This window comes from Thermobia domestica, chromosome 1 (genome assembly GCF_964235325.1).
Source record: "Thermobia domestica chromosome 1, izTheDome1.hap1.1, whole genome shotgun sequence".
NCBI classification, from domain to species: Eukaryota; Metazoa; Arthropoda; class Insecta; order Zygentoma; family Lepismatidae; genus Thermobia; species Thermobia domestica.
In genome coordinates, this window is record NC_137454.1 from 168,338,396 (window position 1) to 168,357,074 (window position 18,679).

At 32.0% G+C, this 18,679-nt stretch overlaps 1 protein-coding gene across 6 annotated transcripts in view; it reads right to left on the bottom strand.

The window, feature by feature from the left end:
• Positions 1-300: 300 nt before the first annotated feature.
• The window catches only part of stac (C2 and C2B_Munc13-like domain-containing protein staccato), a 335,805-nt gene continuing 317,426 nt past the window's right edge, over positions 301-18,679 (bottom strand). For all 6 annotated transcript variants that reach the window (XM_081766345.1, XM_081766336.1, XM_081766354.1 and 3 more), the window contains 6 exons: positions 17,546-17,761; positions 16,080-16,289; positions 14,814-15,132; positions 11,046-11,169; positions 6,455-6,651; positions 301-3,794 (listed from right to left, as the gene is read on the bottom strand). In XM_081766345.1, coding sequence (XP_081622471.1) covers positions 3,703-3,794; positions 6,455-6,651; positions 11,046-11,169; positions 14,814-15,132; positions 16,080-16,289; positions 17,546-17,761 — 1,158 coding nt within the window. In that variant the 3' untranslated portion in view covers positions 301-3,702. The remainder of the gene's footprint in view (positions 3,795-6,454; positions 6,652-11,045; positions 11,170-14,813; positions 15,133-16,079; positions 16,290-17,545; positions 17,762-18,679) is intronic.

Sequence of the window (18,679 nt, forward strand, 5' to 3'; positions counted from 1 at the left end):
TTCGAGGGTTAAACTCGTTCAGTTAACTATCGAATGAGTATTAATAATAATAATAATACAAGAAATCAGGAAATTCCTTGAGGGGAATTTATTTTTCGAGTATTGGTAAAATGGTCAAAGATTAGGTGTAATCTTCCGTAAATTGGAATTTTGTATGTATGAACCATTTGCGTATATTTTTAGTATTTTATCGTATGATGAAAGGTGAATAAAATCCGTGAATTTGTTTCCGACATTTATAAAACACATTAGATGCAGCAAATGGATAATGCATTTTATAAACCAAATACCAAACATATCTTAGTATGAAATAAGTGTTTATTATATACAATATTATTTATACAATACATAATAAGTAATAGATCACATAATAGAAACAAGGATTAAGGATTCCAAAAAAAATTAAGAAGTTCAGATCCTTATTCAGTGAAGAGTTTTCAATTAGCACTAAGTAGAATGCGTACGTGATTTTTACAAATTCACATTTACACTTTATGAGGGTATTTTTGAAATGAAATGGTTGCTACTTGCTACTATTGTTTTACAACACAAATGAAGACACACAATAAACTGACGAGACAGTCATTTTGATTTTACAAAGTAATTGCTGTAAACCAAGAATAACCAAACATTTACGTAACACGTTTTGAAGTATACACTGTAAGACTTCTAAATTTTTCCATTAAACGCACTGCATTTGTATCTAAAGTCTACGATTTAAACGAATTAGAAGTTTCTTAATGGAATAAATACACTGAAATTCTGTCATTAAGATATCGAAATTTGCTTTTATTTTGTGATTAGGTCACAATATTCTAAGAAACATTAAATTCGGAACTTTGTATTACAATATTTGATTACCTTGTAACATACAGAGAACTTCATTAAAGGATAATTGTATTGTAGATTTTGGAAAAAAAAATCGCAACCTGAAAACTGTATCCCTCGCAATTACCACAAGTTCGAAGAAAAGCCATATTACACGATATAATGGAACTTGAAACTGTCATATGATAAATGAAACATACATATGCAACATTTTTTTTTTTTTTTTTCGCAGAAATAAATTATTATTAAACGGCACTGTCAGTCACGATAAATTCCATCAACGACTATAAAACAAGCAATCTAAAAGAACTGATACTTCAAAAATAATATATTTCATACTAAAGGAATGATATGAATTCATATACATCGAATATCTTTGCATCAGCATTAATTTCTACAGTTCAGTTGAAAATCTTAAAATACGATACTATTCCAATTACCATGGTACTGTATTTATTAAAATTATCACATTGGTTTCATATTGAAATACATTAATTAAATCAGAATTAAATTTTAAAACAAGGGATTCAGTAGTTTGAGCAGAACTATTCAAACAGTTTTCTTCTTATCCAACAATTCTAGTGTGCATCCAAATAATGATACACTGTTTTTATTTACCTAGGTATTTATTTATTTATTTATTTATTTATTTATTACGGCAATACTATACCTTGAGTTAAATTGATGCCTACGATAATTCCTTCGCCAAATTTTCAGAGGATTAGACTTTAGAATAGTATACATACGAAATGCTTTCATTGAGTAAGTTTTCATATATGTACGAAGATAGATCACTTAAATTTATGTTTGTACTGTTTTATTAGTCCCCTCCCCCAGGAAAATGAGTCAGATTATAGCATAGATTTATTCGTCCGCACGCTTCAATTACAAGATGTACAGCCTTCAAAAAGAAAAGGTCAGTTGCATGTTTTTGTCTTCACAGATACGACAGCTGATACACATGTATGTGAATGTATAGTAAGGAACTACATTACAAGTATGTGCATGGAAGTATATGTTTAAACAGCTAATGGAAGGACCTAAAAACTAATTGTTGACAGAAATAAACTCTAATATTTACAAAAGCTGTCATACAAATAACGAATTTATGCATAAAATTTCGCCTTACGTTAGAAGCTCAGTAAATTTTTTCGATTTTTTTCAATATAACTTTACGACATTCAACAGATGCAAAGAAAATTATTACGTGAAACAAGACTATAGTATTATATGCTTACAACTGCCAAAGATATTATGAAATTCATTTGTAAAAATAAGTGTTTACATACATTCATTTAAAAGTCTGGCAATATATCTTATACATATATACGTAAAATACATATATACGTAAGGAAAGAAATGTATATATTATACAGAGTCAATGTTATATTACATGAAAACTATAAGTATAATAAATGTTGTAGCCGTTTATACTGTTCATCATCCTATACGTATTGATACCACAATTTAGCAATAAAATTACGTATCAAAAAAAAAAAAAAAAAAAAAAATCCTTATATGATTCACTACAGTTTATAATTCTAATCATTATAACTTTATAAGAATAAACTATGTTTATCAATATTTACAACTGAAGTTCTCTAATAAAGTTTGTACACAATGTAATAATGATAATACAGTGAAGACTCTTAACTTGGACATTTCTTTATCTTAGAGATTCCCTAACTTGGACACTTAATCAGAACCAGAAAAGCCCCTATTGATATATATTTATTAGAACCCCTGCAACCTGAATACCCCTCTATCTTGCGTCTTGGAGAGAGAAATTTGAAACGAAGTTGGACATCTAAAAAGAGACATCACAAAGGTAAAGAAGAATAAATCAACCCTTGACAGCAAGTTATGATCTGATGATTCGCGAGATAAGATTCTGGAATTTCGGGAAGATGAGAGTGAAGTAGCAGAACAAGTTACCTATTTTCATGAGAAAACATCGATGAAATTTCGAGAACAGGTGAAGTGGTCGGCATAGTGGTCAGCTGCATTTAGTGTGAGAAAATTGGTTTAAAATTAGTGTATGGAGAACAAGTTACAGAACAGGAAACAAAACGCTCGTAACGGACTTCACGAAAAATTGAAATTTTGAAAAACAGTCATATACTACATAGCGAAAATTTTCCTCTGAATATTGTTTCTAGTTTGTATTTATTACTGTGTGTGTGTACTACTGTTCAAGTGTTGTGTTCAATGAACTGGTAAGATAGTACGCATACTGTACTGTATTGTACAGTATGTAACCCTGTATTGCATTGCACAACTCAATTCAAGATGATAATTTTCTCCATGAAAATACTGTAGACGTATTCAACAACAGCAACATGAATTAAGTACTGTTCTGCACATAATATAGTGTACTTATACACGCACAATATTGTTTACTAGCTAACATGGCTAAGATACAAACCTCTACCCCTTTATTCTGAATATCCCACTAAACTTTGACAGTTTACAAAAGAACAGCAGTCTCCAACTTAGGGGTTTCACTGTATTGCTATTTGATTAATCCAATATTAATGTGGTTACATGTAGCGATTGGTAGTAGCAATAGCAACATAATATATTGTGTCATGTTTTCAAAACTATATAACAATCACATCCATACATTAATCAAATATTCTCTCATACTTGAATTCATAATCTCTCTCACGTACACACACATACAAACATACTGATACACATGCACACACTCATTTGCACATTACTCGCATTTTATTTCCTGAAATACATAAAAATATAAGTACGTCCTTCGTTTCGACAATTATTCAAATTACTGGAATATTGGTTGGAGTTGTATTTTCGTACACAATCTAATGATTTCGGGTAACTTATACCAAAAATAAATCAACGGAGGAATTAATGGGCAAATTTCACTTTCTGCTTCTTCACGAAGTCCTTAGCTAGGCGATCCCATTGCCTGTGTTCTAGAGCCTGCAATGCATCAGAATCTGAAAATAAAATAAAAATTTACTTCAGTAAAATAGAATAAACTTCATTTAGGTTTTATTATATTGCTGATGTACGATTTATACACCCAAAATTAGGCTAAATCTTGGACAATTTATTAATGTCGGATCTAGAACTAAAGATATAATTCAGTGTTATCCCATCAAGATAGGAGCATGAGAGATACGCGATATTCCTAATGTTTTGAACAAAATGATGAAATTTCACTCTCTTTCTAAAAAAAAAAAAAAAAAAAAAAATGAACGACAGTGGTATTAACGAATGAAAATAATCTTAAGCATTTATTAAAAGTTATATGTGGGGTAATGTGGGAAGCTAGATGTTCTATAGATTCATGCAGTGGATGTATTGTGTAAGGTGAACCCTGAAAACCCAACAGGCTAACGATACATCTTGCCAGACAAAAATTTAGTGGCAACCGAAACGCCGTTCAACTTCACTCTAAATTAAGTTGTGATAAGTATCCAGAAAAAAAAAAAAAAAAAAAAAAACTTGAACTTCCGATTATGGATAGAAACTTGGTAAATGTTCTTTTGTAACACTGTGGTATGTTATTAATTTAATTTTAATATATGTCTTTAGTTCTTTTCTTGAAGAACCTAACGCGATTTTCAACTTCACGTTAGAAAGTAATGCAATCTTTGAGTTTTACGTCCCACGGTTATGCCGGTTAGGCTAAAGGAGACGGTGATTATGAGAGATGAGTGAAATGGTGGAATGAAGAAAGTGGGAGGAAACGGGAGTACCCCGAGAAAACCCACGGGCACGGTGTTTGTCCACCACAAAGTTCACTTGGCGGGAGCTGGGATCGAACCCGGAACCCCAAGCACCAGAGGTGAACGCTCTACCACTGAGCCACCGCGCCGATGCCATTTCCTTACTGGTCTAATGGTTAGTATGTACGCAGGGGCTCATTTAGAGAGGGCAGGAAGTGGCAATTGCCCCCGCCTCAATATTTTTATATTATATATATATATATATATATATATATATATATATATATATATATAGGGTGTTAATGAACTATACCGACAAACTGTAAGAGGTGATTCCTCACATTAAAATAAGAGAATATTTAATCAATTTTCAATAGGTATAATCAATTTCCCTACAGGGTATAATTCTCATATGCTCTCAATACAGTTTTTAGATATACTCTGATTTCAAGGAGGGTTCAAAGTAGACAGAAGATAAGCCTTGACAACAATGGACATCCAATGATTCGGAGGGAAGTCGGAAGTGTTAGGAAATGGCAGCTCCATGTTTTTGGTGTTCGGAATTGTGTGTGATGCGATGTATTTCGTCACGATAAATTTCACGTTTTCTTCATTTATAAGCGTGAAAGAAAACATTGCAGAATGCGTTTTCCCGAATACGAAAAACCGTGCTGTTGACGATCTTTAACACTTCCGATATCGCACCAAAGGATTCTGTGTTCACTGCTATCAAGGCTTATCGTTTGCCTACTTTGGACCAATCATAAAGTCAGAGCATATCTCAAAATTCGGTTGATGGCATGTCTGGGAATTTCATCCTGTATGGAATACTCTGTACACCCACTGAAAATTAATTAAGTATGCATTTTTGGATTGCGTATGCGTGACTTCCTTTAGGCTGATAAGGACCACCACACACAGTTTCTGGAATTCGAAATAAGGCCTGGTGAAATTTGACTTTTTCGCGATTTTGGACAACCCTCGCTCTGAAACTATGCACTTTTCCCCACAGGTTCATATGAACTTTTTCTCTTATTTTGATGTAAGGAATCACCTCTTACAGTTTGTCGGTATAGTTCATTAACACCATATATTATATTATATTATATTATATTTATTCCACATACATACACGTATATATGTATAAATTTTTTCAATCTTTTTTCGTTGCTATTGAGAAGCTTGATATCTGCACAATACGAAAATTTTGTCAAGAGATACTATTTCTATAACGCACATTACAATGAAGTTGAAATACAGTACTCATGTTAAAAGCAAATGAACGCAGATCTTCCTCTTGCAAGCCCTCATAGGAAATGCAGTTTGATATGTACAGGCCTGCAAGAAAGATTTCAAGAAAGGAAAATACATACATCTGTATTTGTTGCAATCTTAGCTGTAGAAAAGGGTGATACAACATTTGAAAGTTTTTTTTTAAACAAATTTTTAGAAATATGAAAACCTCATTAAAATAAAAGTATTTGAAATAGGCTTAGTATTTCAAAGTATTTGAAATAGATTTGTGTTCATTTGCAAAAGTATGAGTAATGTATTTCAACTTCATTGTAATGTGAGTTATTAAAAATAGTACCCCTTAACGAAATTTTCGTATTGTGCAGATATCAAGCTTCTCAATAACAACGAAAAAGACTGCAAACATTCATACATACATACATACATACGTGTATGTATGTGGAATATTATGTTATATATCGTATATAGATAGATAGATAGATATGTAAAATGCACAGTGGGCCCGGGATTTCATCTTAAACATCAGCGTTAGCAGCAAGTACTTTGCAGCTGCAATGCCAAATTAAATTCTAACAAACGAAAGACTTCTATAAATATAACTATTTCAAATAAACTTATATTATATGATCAAACTTATTTTTTACTGAAGAAATTGACAAAAAGTAAAATACCTTGTTTAGTTGGCCTTGTAAGTTTCAAGTGAATTTGTTCCATCTGTTCCAACCCGACAGTCATATCTGTAACAGGAATGTCAGAAAAAGCGTAGAAAGCCTCTGCAACGAAATCATTCATTCCCAAGATGTCATGGTCCTTCACAACAAATAACAGCATGGCATTTTTGAGATTACGTTGCTCCTGAGTTAAGTTCCTACAATTAAAGTAAATTTTGAATCGTATTATTATTATTATTATTATTATTATTATGAATTATTAGTGGTAGTATTAATATTATTTTACACTTGGAAACAGTAAATGCAAAAATCAAGAACTAGTAAGTTATACGGAGTGGCTCGTACATTACATCAATTTTATGAGACGATTAAAAACGGTGACATTATGTTACGACTTTATTGAGACACGAAATGAAAGGTTATATATTAGCATACTGTGAGAGAAGGTGTAATTGGCGCATAGTACCACGGAAGCTCAAAGTGATATGGTAATAAATTGAAGCTCAAATTCAAGAGCCAAAAAATTTGTAGTCTCACAAATTGAACCTTCTGGTAAATGAACAAAACCATCCGTGTGGGTTTTATCAAGGTATTTTGTTTAGCGGAACTAGTTCCATTATGGGACATAACTTTAAAAATCTAGTGCTAGTTTCTACACATGCACACAAGTACAATACATTACGGAACTTTTAGTACTAACATATCGTTGAAATTAGTTTTGTTTCTGTCCTTGTTATTATCAAATATATACTGTATATTAGTTGATTATTACAGTTTTGAATCATATGGTTAGATATTGAGATTCAATCCTTCGCTTTTGTAGTTGCTAAGTTTCGGTTTTGTTATGGCATAGAAAATTTAAAAAAAAAAGAAAAAAATATTGTTCTTCAGTTTCATTCTTGAGAATTCTAGTTTTTAAGCTCAAACAAATGAAAGGAAATTAGTTTTCTTTATACTTATTGGTGCCTGTTTTAGACTTCCAAACTATAATATGGTTAAATATCGGAAGTCTTATGGAATGGCTATGTCCATCTGTCTCTGTCTATCAGTTGACAGATATCAGAGCAAAAACGATAAGAGCTATCAAGAAGTTTTCTTTAATCAATTCGGCGCCCCAAAAATAGGTTTTATCTCCTCTGTTAACTCTATTCAAACCGGAAGTGGTAGAAATCAACCATTTCCAGTTTCAACGTAAGTTGTCATAGAACAATTACAACAGACAGTGACAAGCGACTTTTTTGCAATCGATTCAAAGCCTGTACGGAAAAGCTTCCATCTGTCTGAAACCGGAAGTCGCAGAATTGTACTGCAACTTCCGGTCTCAATACTGATCTCCATATTGCAATGCGGCAATAGATAGCGAAATGTTTTTTTTATATGATTGAGTGTTCTACAAATAACTTTCATCCTGACCTTTTTCATTCTATGGAGATTGGAAATAGTGGAAACCTATGGTTTCCAGTTTCAACATTGAGCACTATGGTGAAAGACGACAATAGTGAGAAGAGGTTTTTTGAAATTAATTCAGTACCGCAAAAATCTGTTCCATTTCCTCCTTTTTCCCCTCTATTGCATGACTGGTGAACAGTTACTTCTAGAGCGAATAACTGCTCTCAACTTCACAGCTACCTCTTAACAACAGGCATAAGCAGGAATTAGCGAGTCAGGCGAGATTAAATCGGTGTTGCCAGGACTTAAAATCATACGATTGCACACTAACTTTTTTTCGTTAATCACTTTTTAATATTACATGTTTTGTATGGACTGAAGCAGAAGCTGAGAAATGGATAACGAACGACCCAAAGTGAAGCACAACTCGAATCCTAGTGCAACCGCTTAAGTAATGTACGACCTAAATTCCTTCTACTTATTTGTAAATAGTGCCCTTATATCTTATGACAAAAGACCTCTTTTGTAGCTATATTATAATCATATATGTCTTCTTCGCGTGAAATCTAGGTTCGATTCTCCATGAGACTTCTTGAGTCGAATTCCATGTTAAGCTGTAAGCCCACGTTTCATGTAGATTCGATACTGAAAACAAATTTCAAACCAAATATTTTGTGTGTATGTGAAAATAGTAACATTATTCTTAGCGTTATCACATGAATACAAAAGTATTTATTTATTACAGCTCAGTAGCTTTCTTTATCTACACTCCTTTAATTGTATTTCCCAAAAAGTGTATTATCTCTCAATTTGAAATAGGTTATGTTTGTTTATATTCAACGAAATTTAACGACTTAAGGATATTCTAATCTTTAAATACTACATCGATACTATCATAGAACTGTGGTCAAAAGATAGATGTGAAAACTTCATCTTTGTTTACTAGATTCATTTAAATATTTGATTCGGGAAGTGTAAAGGGGCACAGTGGCTCAGTAGTAGTGCTTACCTCTGATCCATGGGGGGTCCCTGGTTCGATCTCTGGCCAAGTAAGTTTGTGGTGGATTCATGTCCTTGGGGCTTTTCGGGATACTCCCGTTTCATCCCACATTTTCATTCCACCAAATCTTCCATTATCATTCACTTGCTTTAATCACCCGTCTCCCTTAGTCTAAAGGGTATAATCGTGAAACGTTAAATTGAAACATTTCATTTAATTTTCACGGAGAGTCAAAAAAGTTTTTTTTTTCAGTATTGTAATTAGCCAATTCCCGAATGGTAATAGGTTGTTCATATGACCATATAGTATACTGAAACCAAAGGCTGGTACATATAAATTCGGATACTACAGACCTTCTGATACACGGAATCCGAATATCTTATTTCCTGTGCAAATTCCAAAACTTCACCAAAAGAGCTCAATATATATATATATATATATATATATATATATATATATATATTTTTTTTTTTTTTTTAACCGTTCCATTGTTTAAAACGTTATCTTATGCATGCAGTACACATGCTGGTAGTTGTTGATATTGTTCTCTATTCGGAGTAACAATAAATTGCTCATGAAAACAATCAATCTTGAAAGAAGAGAAGCAGATTAAAGTAGATGAAACGTCGGATGTTCCTTATGTAAATAGTGCCAGTATAATTACGCATCTGCCACTACCGTAGAGTTTCAAATCAATGTGCTATCTGCCGGCATGTGTACTTTACATTTGACGTGCCTGAAAAAAATATCGAAAAATGGTACACTGCAACTTTTATCTTTCATCTCTTTTCCGCTCACAGCTAGCGAGGTTTGGGCAACTAATATTATATATCGTTTAGATTTTTTGCTGAACACTGTCCATTCCGCAAGGTTCTGTCTTGGCTGAATTTTAAAGATGAAAGTCGATGCTTGTTTATTTTAGTTCATTAAGTTATTTTTACAGAAATAACAAACTCTTTAGTAAACATAAGTGCTATAATTCATGATTTAGATTCAATTCTTATTATCATTGTTATTCCTTCCACAGACAGCACAAGTCTCTTTCATATAAATCAAATATTTCTAGTGTGGTTACTTTTAAGTTCGCAAACAGGATTATGATCCATTTCACAAGAATATGGGATTGCATCAGTTCGTTCTACCTGAGTACCATATTTTCTTCACTAAATTCTACCTTAATTCGTTATTCGAACATCGCAGTACTTATTTTAATTTCGTAGTTATTCACTGGGTTCTGAGAATAAAACTACATAATAATAATTCAGGAATATTACGTTAATAATTGAGATCTGTAGATGATACCTACATTGCTTTTACTTCGTTCAACGTTAGAATTGAATAAATATTTTCCATTTGATATCTGTAAATTAGTTCCAAAGAGAACCACATATGCACAATTTTTACAGAAATTTCCCTGTTATCTGCTTGATGATAACGCGCTTATCAACTTTAAAATGTGTGAAACTAGCATTGATAACTCAAGCATAGATAAACAAACAAACAAAAAAAAAAAAAAAATTAAATAAATAAATAAAAAAATAAAAAGTAATGGGAAATATACTATGAAAAATATAGGAAAAGTCTTACAATTCACAGCAAATTATATTAAGGCCTTTACTGATACAAGTTATAATTATTATTTACATTCGTTGAAATAAATTAAAATCTCTTATTTCGCAAGGAATTCTGCAATAATAACAGAAGGAAAGAATTTGTCATGCAGTTACACTACTTTATTGATGAATCATTTTTAATCTTATCTTTCGGACATTTATATAAAAACTGGTGTTACCCACTTAAATGACCTTGAACAAAATTATCTCTCTCTTTTTTTTAAAAAAAAAAATCTTGCCTGCAATTATTTTCTACATTTTTCTAATAAAAAGTTATATTGTTCGGTTGTTTGATGTTCCTAAGCTCATGTGATTCGGATCATATTTTAATCTGTAGGTGCACGTCTCAATATAGTACTGACGCTGAGACAAGGAAGTTAAACTCTAAACCAACCAACCACCGACGATAGTATTTCAGTAATTCAATTTCGTCAGCCATTACAGTTTAGAGATAAATATATCAATAAAATAAAATAGACTTACAAACCTCTGTGAAAACAAGCATGTCTCTTAGGAATATAATATTTTTAAAGATAGATCTATACTTTAATATAGTAATATCTAATAATTTGCTATTAAAAATACTTACACTGTAAAAGTTTCATCGAATAAAGGAAAGACAGTCTTTTTGTGTATTTTTGTTCTGGGTTTTTCTATATTGGGAAACTTCTCCTGAGGAATAAGGTGAACCTTCACATATGGATCACAGGCACCTGAAAAAGGCAATTATTTCAATTTTGGAGGAAGGGAATCATTACAACAGACATTGATACGTATCAAGCATAATTAAAGGAAGTAAAAATGTAAAACTTTATTCTAGTGATTTTGTTTCAAAGTCACCATAACTTTCGACGAATTGCTTGAGTCATGATCAAGTCGTCGTTTACGGCCTCTACGGCACTGTATGTATATGTATTAAAAATGCTCATCCCTCTTTAAAAATGTAAACGTGCAAATTGAGCATTATCTTTCTATAACTATAATTTAAGAGTCACGGTAGCGTAGGTGGTAAGGCGTCTACCTGCCAACCAGGCAGCTCAAGTTCGATTCGCTGTGGGGGGCGGAAATTTTTCTCCTTTCAATACGGCTGTAAGATTTACTCGGCCTTTCTAAAGTGGGTATCTGGGGCGACCTGGGGAAGTAAAAACGGCCGGACTGTGGTGCTCACAATATCACCTTCACAATGTGCCGAATTCATGAAAATGTGGAACCTTTACATTTAAATGCAGCCCTTGAACTTCTGGATGTGTCACAAAGAAAGAAAGGCTTTTATTTTACTATATGTACAGCATTCCTATTCGGTATTCCTTACCCGTAGACGGACAATTTCCGTCAAATGAAGCTCTAAATTTCTAGTTCTTATTGTTGTTTATATAGCTACTAAACTACGATCTGACCTCTTCTAAAATAAGCTTCCATTCTTTTCTGATTCTCGCCTCTTCCTCCAATCATTGACACCTAGCTTTATAAAATCTTCCTCGAAATTATCTGATAATATTTTCTTCCTACTCAGCCTATTAATTAATGATTTTACAATGTTTATTGCTCCGTAAAATTCTCTCCCTCTTCCTTGGTTCCTATTCTCCATCACACTTTGCACCAAATGTTTTTCTACAAGCACTCTTCGTTCCCCTACTTCTAACCGATTCTCATCTGCTAGTGTCACACACCATATCTCATTCGAATCATGATCTATCTTATTACTGCTTCATATAGTTCTATTTTTCGAGATCTAGATATTATACTAGACTTTGGAAAAGGGTGAATAGCCTCAGCAACTACTTTCTTTAATTCTACCCTTAATCTCTGTGTCCATTTTGTTCTTTCTTACAATAAGCTTCTAAATTTATAGTTCATTATTGACTTTATGTGTTGTGATTTTCTTATATTTTCGCCTGCAGTTGCATAAATGTATTTGGCCTACTCTTCATTTATTTCCAGTTTCGGTTTTCCTGACTCCTTTTCCAGTATCTATATTAAGTCCTTCTACCAGGTATCCCTGAGTTCTACTCATAATCTCTATCATCTACACAACCAAGAGATTGTGGTATTCCATTGTATACAACTCCCAACCACTTATACCATTATTCTGATGCACTGCTTCAGAATCAGATTAAACAAATATCACAATAATAAATATATGTGTTTTCGTACTCCTTTGATCTAGGATTTTCTTCAATTCTGTTTGAACTTAATTTCTTGTTATTTGTCTTATTTTACCAGATTTATCGCTTTTTATAGCCTACGTTTCACTAATATCGCTATCAGGATTCATTACATTATTTTAAAGGTAATGTTCAAGGAAGAGAAGTGCTTATAGTTCGTACATCTGTTTTGTCTTTCTTCACTACGGGACATATTATTCCTGTCTTCCATTAATCAGGCGTTTTTCTACGTATTAGAAACTTATGCTAATAGTTTCTTGCTTTATTAGTATTGATTTACTCCATCTTCTCCCGCTTTATTCCTTTTTATTATTACTGTTACTTCCTCTTCGTACGACGGTTCTTCTACATCTACCATGTAAAATCTTATAAATCTCCTTTCACTTGTTCCAATTCTGTCAGTGTCCAGTTTAATAATATTGTCTGATTAATTGTTTGCCCTTACCATATTCGTTTATTTATTTATAGTTAGCCAGCACCATAAATAGCCTATACATTAATCGCTCCTTTCATACTGACATACATATATGTTCTCTGCCTTCTGCCTATCAAACAGTAATCAATTCGATAGCATATTTTAGTATCGAATACACCATCGAGAACATCTATATGGATGTTCTTATGATCAAAATATGATTATAAACACCCTTTGCTCCCCACAAAATAGATTAGAATCATACAGTGAAGTTTCTTTAAGGCGGCCATCCAAAATTTTCAATTAAAATGATTTCGAACAGTGGTATTCTGAATGGGGCTGAATGATTTACCAATGACTTTCAAATTATGGAATAAAACCCGTACAAAGAGCTAGAATTGAACTGGTATTTCTATCATCCTTTCTGGTGCTTCCACTCACATAAACTTCTTTACTGTACTTTCAGCCATACTTTTACCATTAAATCAGACGTGCAAGTACAACTAGCATCCAATTTATTAATTAAGTTCTTAAGACTTGACTGTGCAATTATGGAATCATGAAATAATTAAATAAATAAAATAATTAAATAAATAAAAATAGAAGACATCTAGAAATTATTTTTCAACTTTCGATAAACTTAAACATTCACAAAATACACGACTCCCGAGAAGTGGGATAATATGTAAAATGAAGAGCAGCACTCCCGGAGAAAAACAGGGTCACTGGAATTGGTTTACCTATCCTGACAGAAACCTTCTCTTACATGTCTCTTGGCAATGCTGCCAGCGGAAATTCGACATTTAACATGTTTGCTTAAATAACTACATGACACGCAAATGCAACTACTTAAGCAGGGTGAGTGCCTTTTAAGTTTATTTACTGTTAAGACTGCTCTTCAAGCAGCTTACATTACAATATCTGTACATTAGTTTCCGAAAAGCCTTCCAGCATTAACATTGACTAACACGTTCTATTTATTTCTTCGAAACGTTAAAAGATGCATTTCTAATGATCCTCAAGAAGATAGCGATCAGAAAAACAGGTACGATCTTGTCATAGCAAACCAGAGCAAGTTGTTCAAAAGTACAGAGGGAAAGAAAATGTTATTGATTTAGTATTTATCGTCGGCAAGGTACAAAGTTTATGCTTGGTCGAAACAATATTCCAAATGATTCTTTAAAATTCTCAAAAATCAATAAATCTCCAGGAACACTTGCAGACATTGAACCATTAGCAATTAACAAATATGCATATATCATTGACCTTTGCAGAAGGTATAAAAGAAGTAATAAATACATCTTTATGTCTTCCAGATATTACATATTGAGTTCCAATAAGCTGTGATTGTGGTGAAATTTAATAAAATGTTCTAGTTATTATTTTCCATATTAAATATATTATTAATATGCATTCTTCTTAAAATTTATAATTATTTAATGAAGTCACTAGAAATACACTTTCAGCTAATTTACTTTGCTAATTTTCTGTACGCTGCCCACTTGTTGAAGTTGGCTATTTTCGATTAAACAAACTGTGGTCAATATATAAAGGTTTCACTGTATAATGCCTAAGCATTTATATTTGTTCACCTCTATACTATAATAAATTTTAAAGACTACGATCCATATTAATTTTATGAATTGAAGACTAATTTTAAAAGAAGTTTTAAGGTAATTTTCACGGGTATGAAGCGAACAATATACATTCTGTCTTCAATATTAGAATAAAATATATATATTAGAATATATATATAACTAAATTTTACATTACTTACCATTGGAATCCATTGGTTTCAAATTTCGGGCATTCATAATTTCTATTCGCAGAACATCTGCAACCAATTGCAACTTAACTGTAAGCATGCCAAGTTCTGTTGATTCAAAAGATTTCTGCTCTTCCAGTCTTTCAATATAATACTGATGCATTAATTCCCACGTCTCCATTCCGTGAAGCCGCAGAAGATTTTCTATCTTTTCTAGAATATCCTTGGAACTGTTCTGCATTGGGTGCTCATTTTCTCCATGTTCGAAAAACTTGACTAATACTTTTAGAGTTTCATGTAGCTTTGAGAAGAATGATGGCGGTCTTCTTTTCTATAGAAAAATACAGGTAGTACATGTAAATAATCATCTAATATAAATTAGTATTAGTTTATATTATATATATATATATATATATATATATATATATATATATATATATATATATATATATATATATATATATATATATATATATATATATTACTGCCTTTGGTTTCTTTACGTTCTAAAATTCCGTAGTTCTGAGACATCAAATCATGGTCAAACATACTCAGAAAAGTCATGACATAGTATTTACACTGTTTCCAGTTAAGATTACTTATATTTTAGAGATTTTTTCTACATGACCCCCCGAATTTGCATCACGTCTTTTATAAAGCACTAATATGGATTATATTCTTATATTGGTTTTTGTTTTTATTAAACTATTTTAACTGAGTATTTCGTTGTTATTAAACTTAGGTTGCTACGTATGCTTTCTACTTTTTTCTTCTTCCTTCAGCCTTGCTTAATTTAATGTTTATATCTATCTTTTTCCTATTATTATGATAAGGTTTCTGATTAACTGTGAAGACTGCTGATGTGTTGAATTTAAATGTTTTTATATTTGTTATATGTGATGTTGACACTATTAATGCACACTCAAAATGATTGGGGCGCGGTGGCTTAGTGTTAGAGCTCTCACCAACACAAAATCCGATTGCTGGTTTGGATTCAGCTTTAAACAGTAAGGCCCGTCTCATATAGCATCAGTCTGAACACAGACGCAAAACTCCAACCATCTTACATTCGTATATTCTAATCCTTTTCTCTGCACATTGACAGAATGAATTTACGGACATAACTGTTTACTAAATTAATTAACGTCTAATTTTCCTTAAATGAATTCTTTCAGATCGTTTCCTCTTATAAATATACAGTTTTATTGTTTACTACTGCTCAAAAGAATAGCCTAAAGATGCTTTTGTAGGTATATAAACATAACTAATATTACGTACCTCAAGATTACTTTCTACTAGTTCATACATGACATGGGACAAGTTTTCCCAAATAATTGACAATATTCTATCGAAGTTTTCCGTGTTAAGTTCGGAATGAAGAGTAAGCAGGTTATCATCCAAATACTTCATTAGTCTATCAATGCTATTATTACCAGTATTTAACACTTCTGCACCTTCCAACAAAAACCTATGAATAGCTGGAGTCATCTGTAAAAGAAAATATTTTTGAAATGGCTACGGAAGAACACACATTAATAAATTCAAACATTATATATTACAGTAAAAAATAAATAAAACCGTAAGTAATATTAATTTAATTTAAAATGCAATAACGCTTAATTTAAAAATCAAGAGAAAAATATACATACATACAAAAAAGAAAAATCTATGGCGACAGTGTTCTAGCAAATTTAAGAACAAAAATGGCCTTTTTCTTTCTGTATACACATTATTTTCATTGTTCATTGAGTCATTCTAAATTGTTGTATATCTTATTGTTGTTCCACATATGTTGTTTTGGTGTTTACTTAGTATTATGATGGATGTCTTTTGTACAGTATTGTTATTATTTTGTTTACAAATCTTTCATTTATAATAGTATCGTGGCAACAAATAAATTTGATCCAGTGTTAGATTTATATCAAAAGAAGGTATGTATACGATTTTTTGAATATTTAATTTGTTATGGTTTTGTGCTTCCAAAGTTTTTTTTTTTTTAACCTTTTTAACGTTAGTGGCATTTTCTTTTATTATTTCAGACTAAGGACGTGGTTTCCCTCATAGTAATTTGGTTTACGTGGTTTACACAGCTTTAATGAAACATTTGTAGTTAAATAAGATTTTGTTGGTTTTGCTTTTGTTATATATATAGCATGCGTCTTGTGAATGTGTTTTATATTTTATTTGATGTGGTAAGTTATATATTATCAGTTTCAGGTTATAACAGATACTACGTATATCTCTCAATATAATTGCTTTTTGTTTTAATTATTTTTAGTCTTTAACTATATTTTATATGATATGTACGATTCCAAATACATGAGTCTTATGGTTGTATTTTTTTCTTCTTTCTTTCTTTTAGCTGTAATACTGCTCATGTCAATAAGCAAATTCAAACATTATTATTATTATTATTATTATTATTATTATTATTATTATTATTATTATTATTATTATTATTAGATTAATCAATTACAGGCTTCTTATTCACTTTCTGTGAAAATATACTTATTTCTTCAGGATTTTCACATCTGCATTACTTTAACTTATTCTTTGGTAAAACTCACTCAATAATATTTTCTTATTTTAAAATCCAACATTTACAAAAGATTTAAATTTTATTATTTAAAATTTCAGTAGTTTCTTGAGTCTAATAGCAGGAATAAGAAATATTTTCCTACCCAACTGAAAACTACGGTACAATATTTAAAAAAAAAAGAAAAGAAAAAGAAAAGAGTTATTACCTTTTCAGCTACAGTTTCTAGAAGATCAAGGATTTTATTCCTTACAGTTTCCACTGAATTATCTATTACTAATTGAAGAGTTTGTCTGCAATGCTCAGCAGCTGAAGGGCTCCTGTAATCTGATAACGCTGTTAATATTTCTTCCATTCCAAGTTCACTAATAAAAGGTTGGATTGACTGTTGGACATAGTCGATGTTGTTAATGGCGAGGCACCACTGTGAAACAAATTGCTTTATATTAATAGATGTTAATAGATAATTTTAATTTATTTTATTCTATTTATTTGTTATTGGAACTCCTTATGTACCTAGTACTATCATAATACTGTCAACTTTGGAGCAGACTGTAATATATATAAGGACAACGCCTCCTTGCGAAGTGCAAGAAGACACAAATCATTGCTGGTTCAGGTGCAGAAGTGGAGGTGATTTGTGTACACAGTCGTCATGGAGTGGAGTGAAGTGAATACGAAAACCATGTTGCTGTAATAGTACTATATAAGGTAGGAAAAGCAACATAGGAATTTTCAACTTTTCGAGAAACTGAAAATCTCGAGAAGGTTCGTTTATCGCACTACCCAGCGATACACTGAAACTGGAACCGTGAAACACCGCACTAGACAAGGAAAGCCACGAACAGTGAGGACTTCAGAGCTCGTGAAAGCAGCAGTAGCGTGTGTGCGAACAAATCCAGTACGAAGGCGATCAGTGATGGCTCGTGAACTGCAGATTTCCAAAACATATCGCATGTTAAGGCGTGGCCTGCGATTCCAAACTTACAAATGACGTACCAGATAAATCCTCCCTAATGAGTTAAAACGTCAAAGGGTATAAAAGCAAAATTCCAGATGAAGCGTTATGCAGCAAATGGGCACAGACGAATCTTCTTCACAGACGAAAAACTTTCCAGTGCTGAGAAGGCATTCAAATATCCAAAACGACAGAATTAATAGAAGTTCATAAGAAGTTACAGAAAAGGCTTTACGGCTTCAGAGGGATCATCATCCTGCTTTAACCATGACGTGGTTGATTATGATGTCAGTTGTGGTTAGTTATGATGTCACTGCCGAATTCCTTTTTGTGAAAAAGGGATTAAAACATCAGTTTGAGTGTACCAGAAGTGTCTTGGAGAGA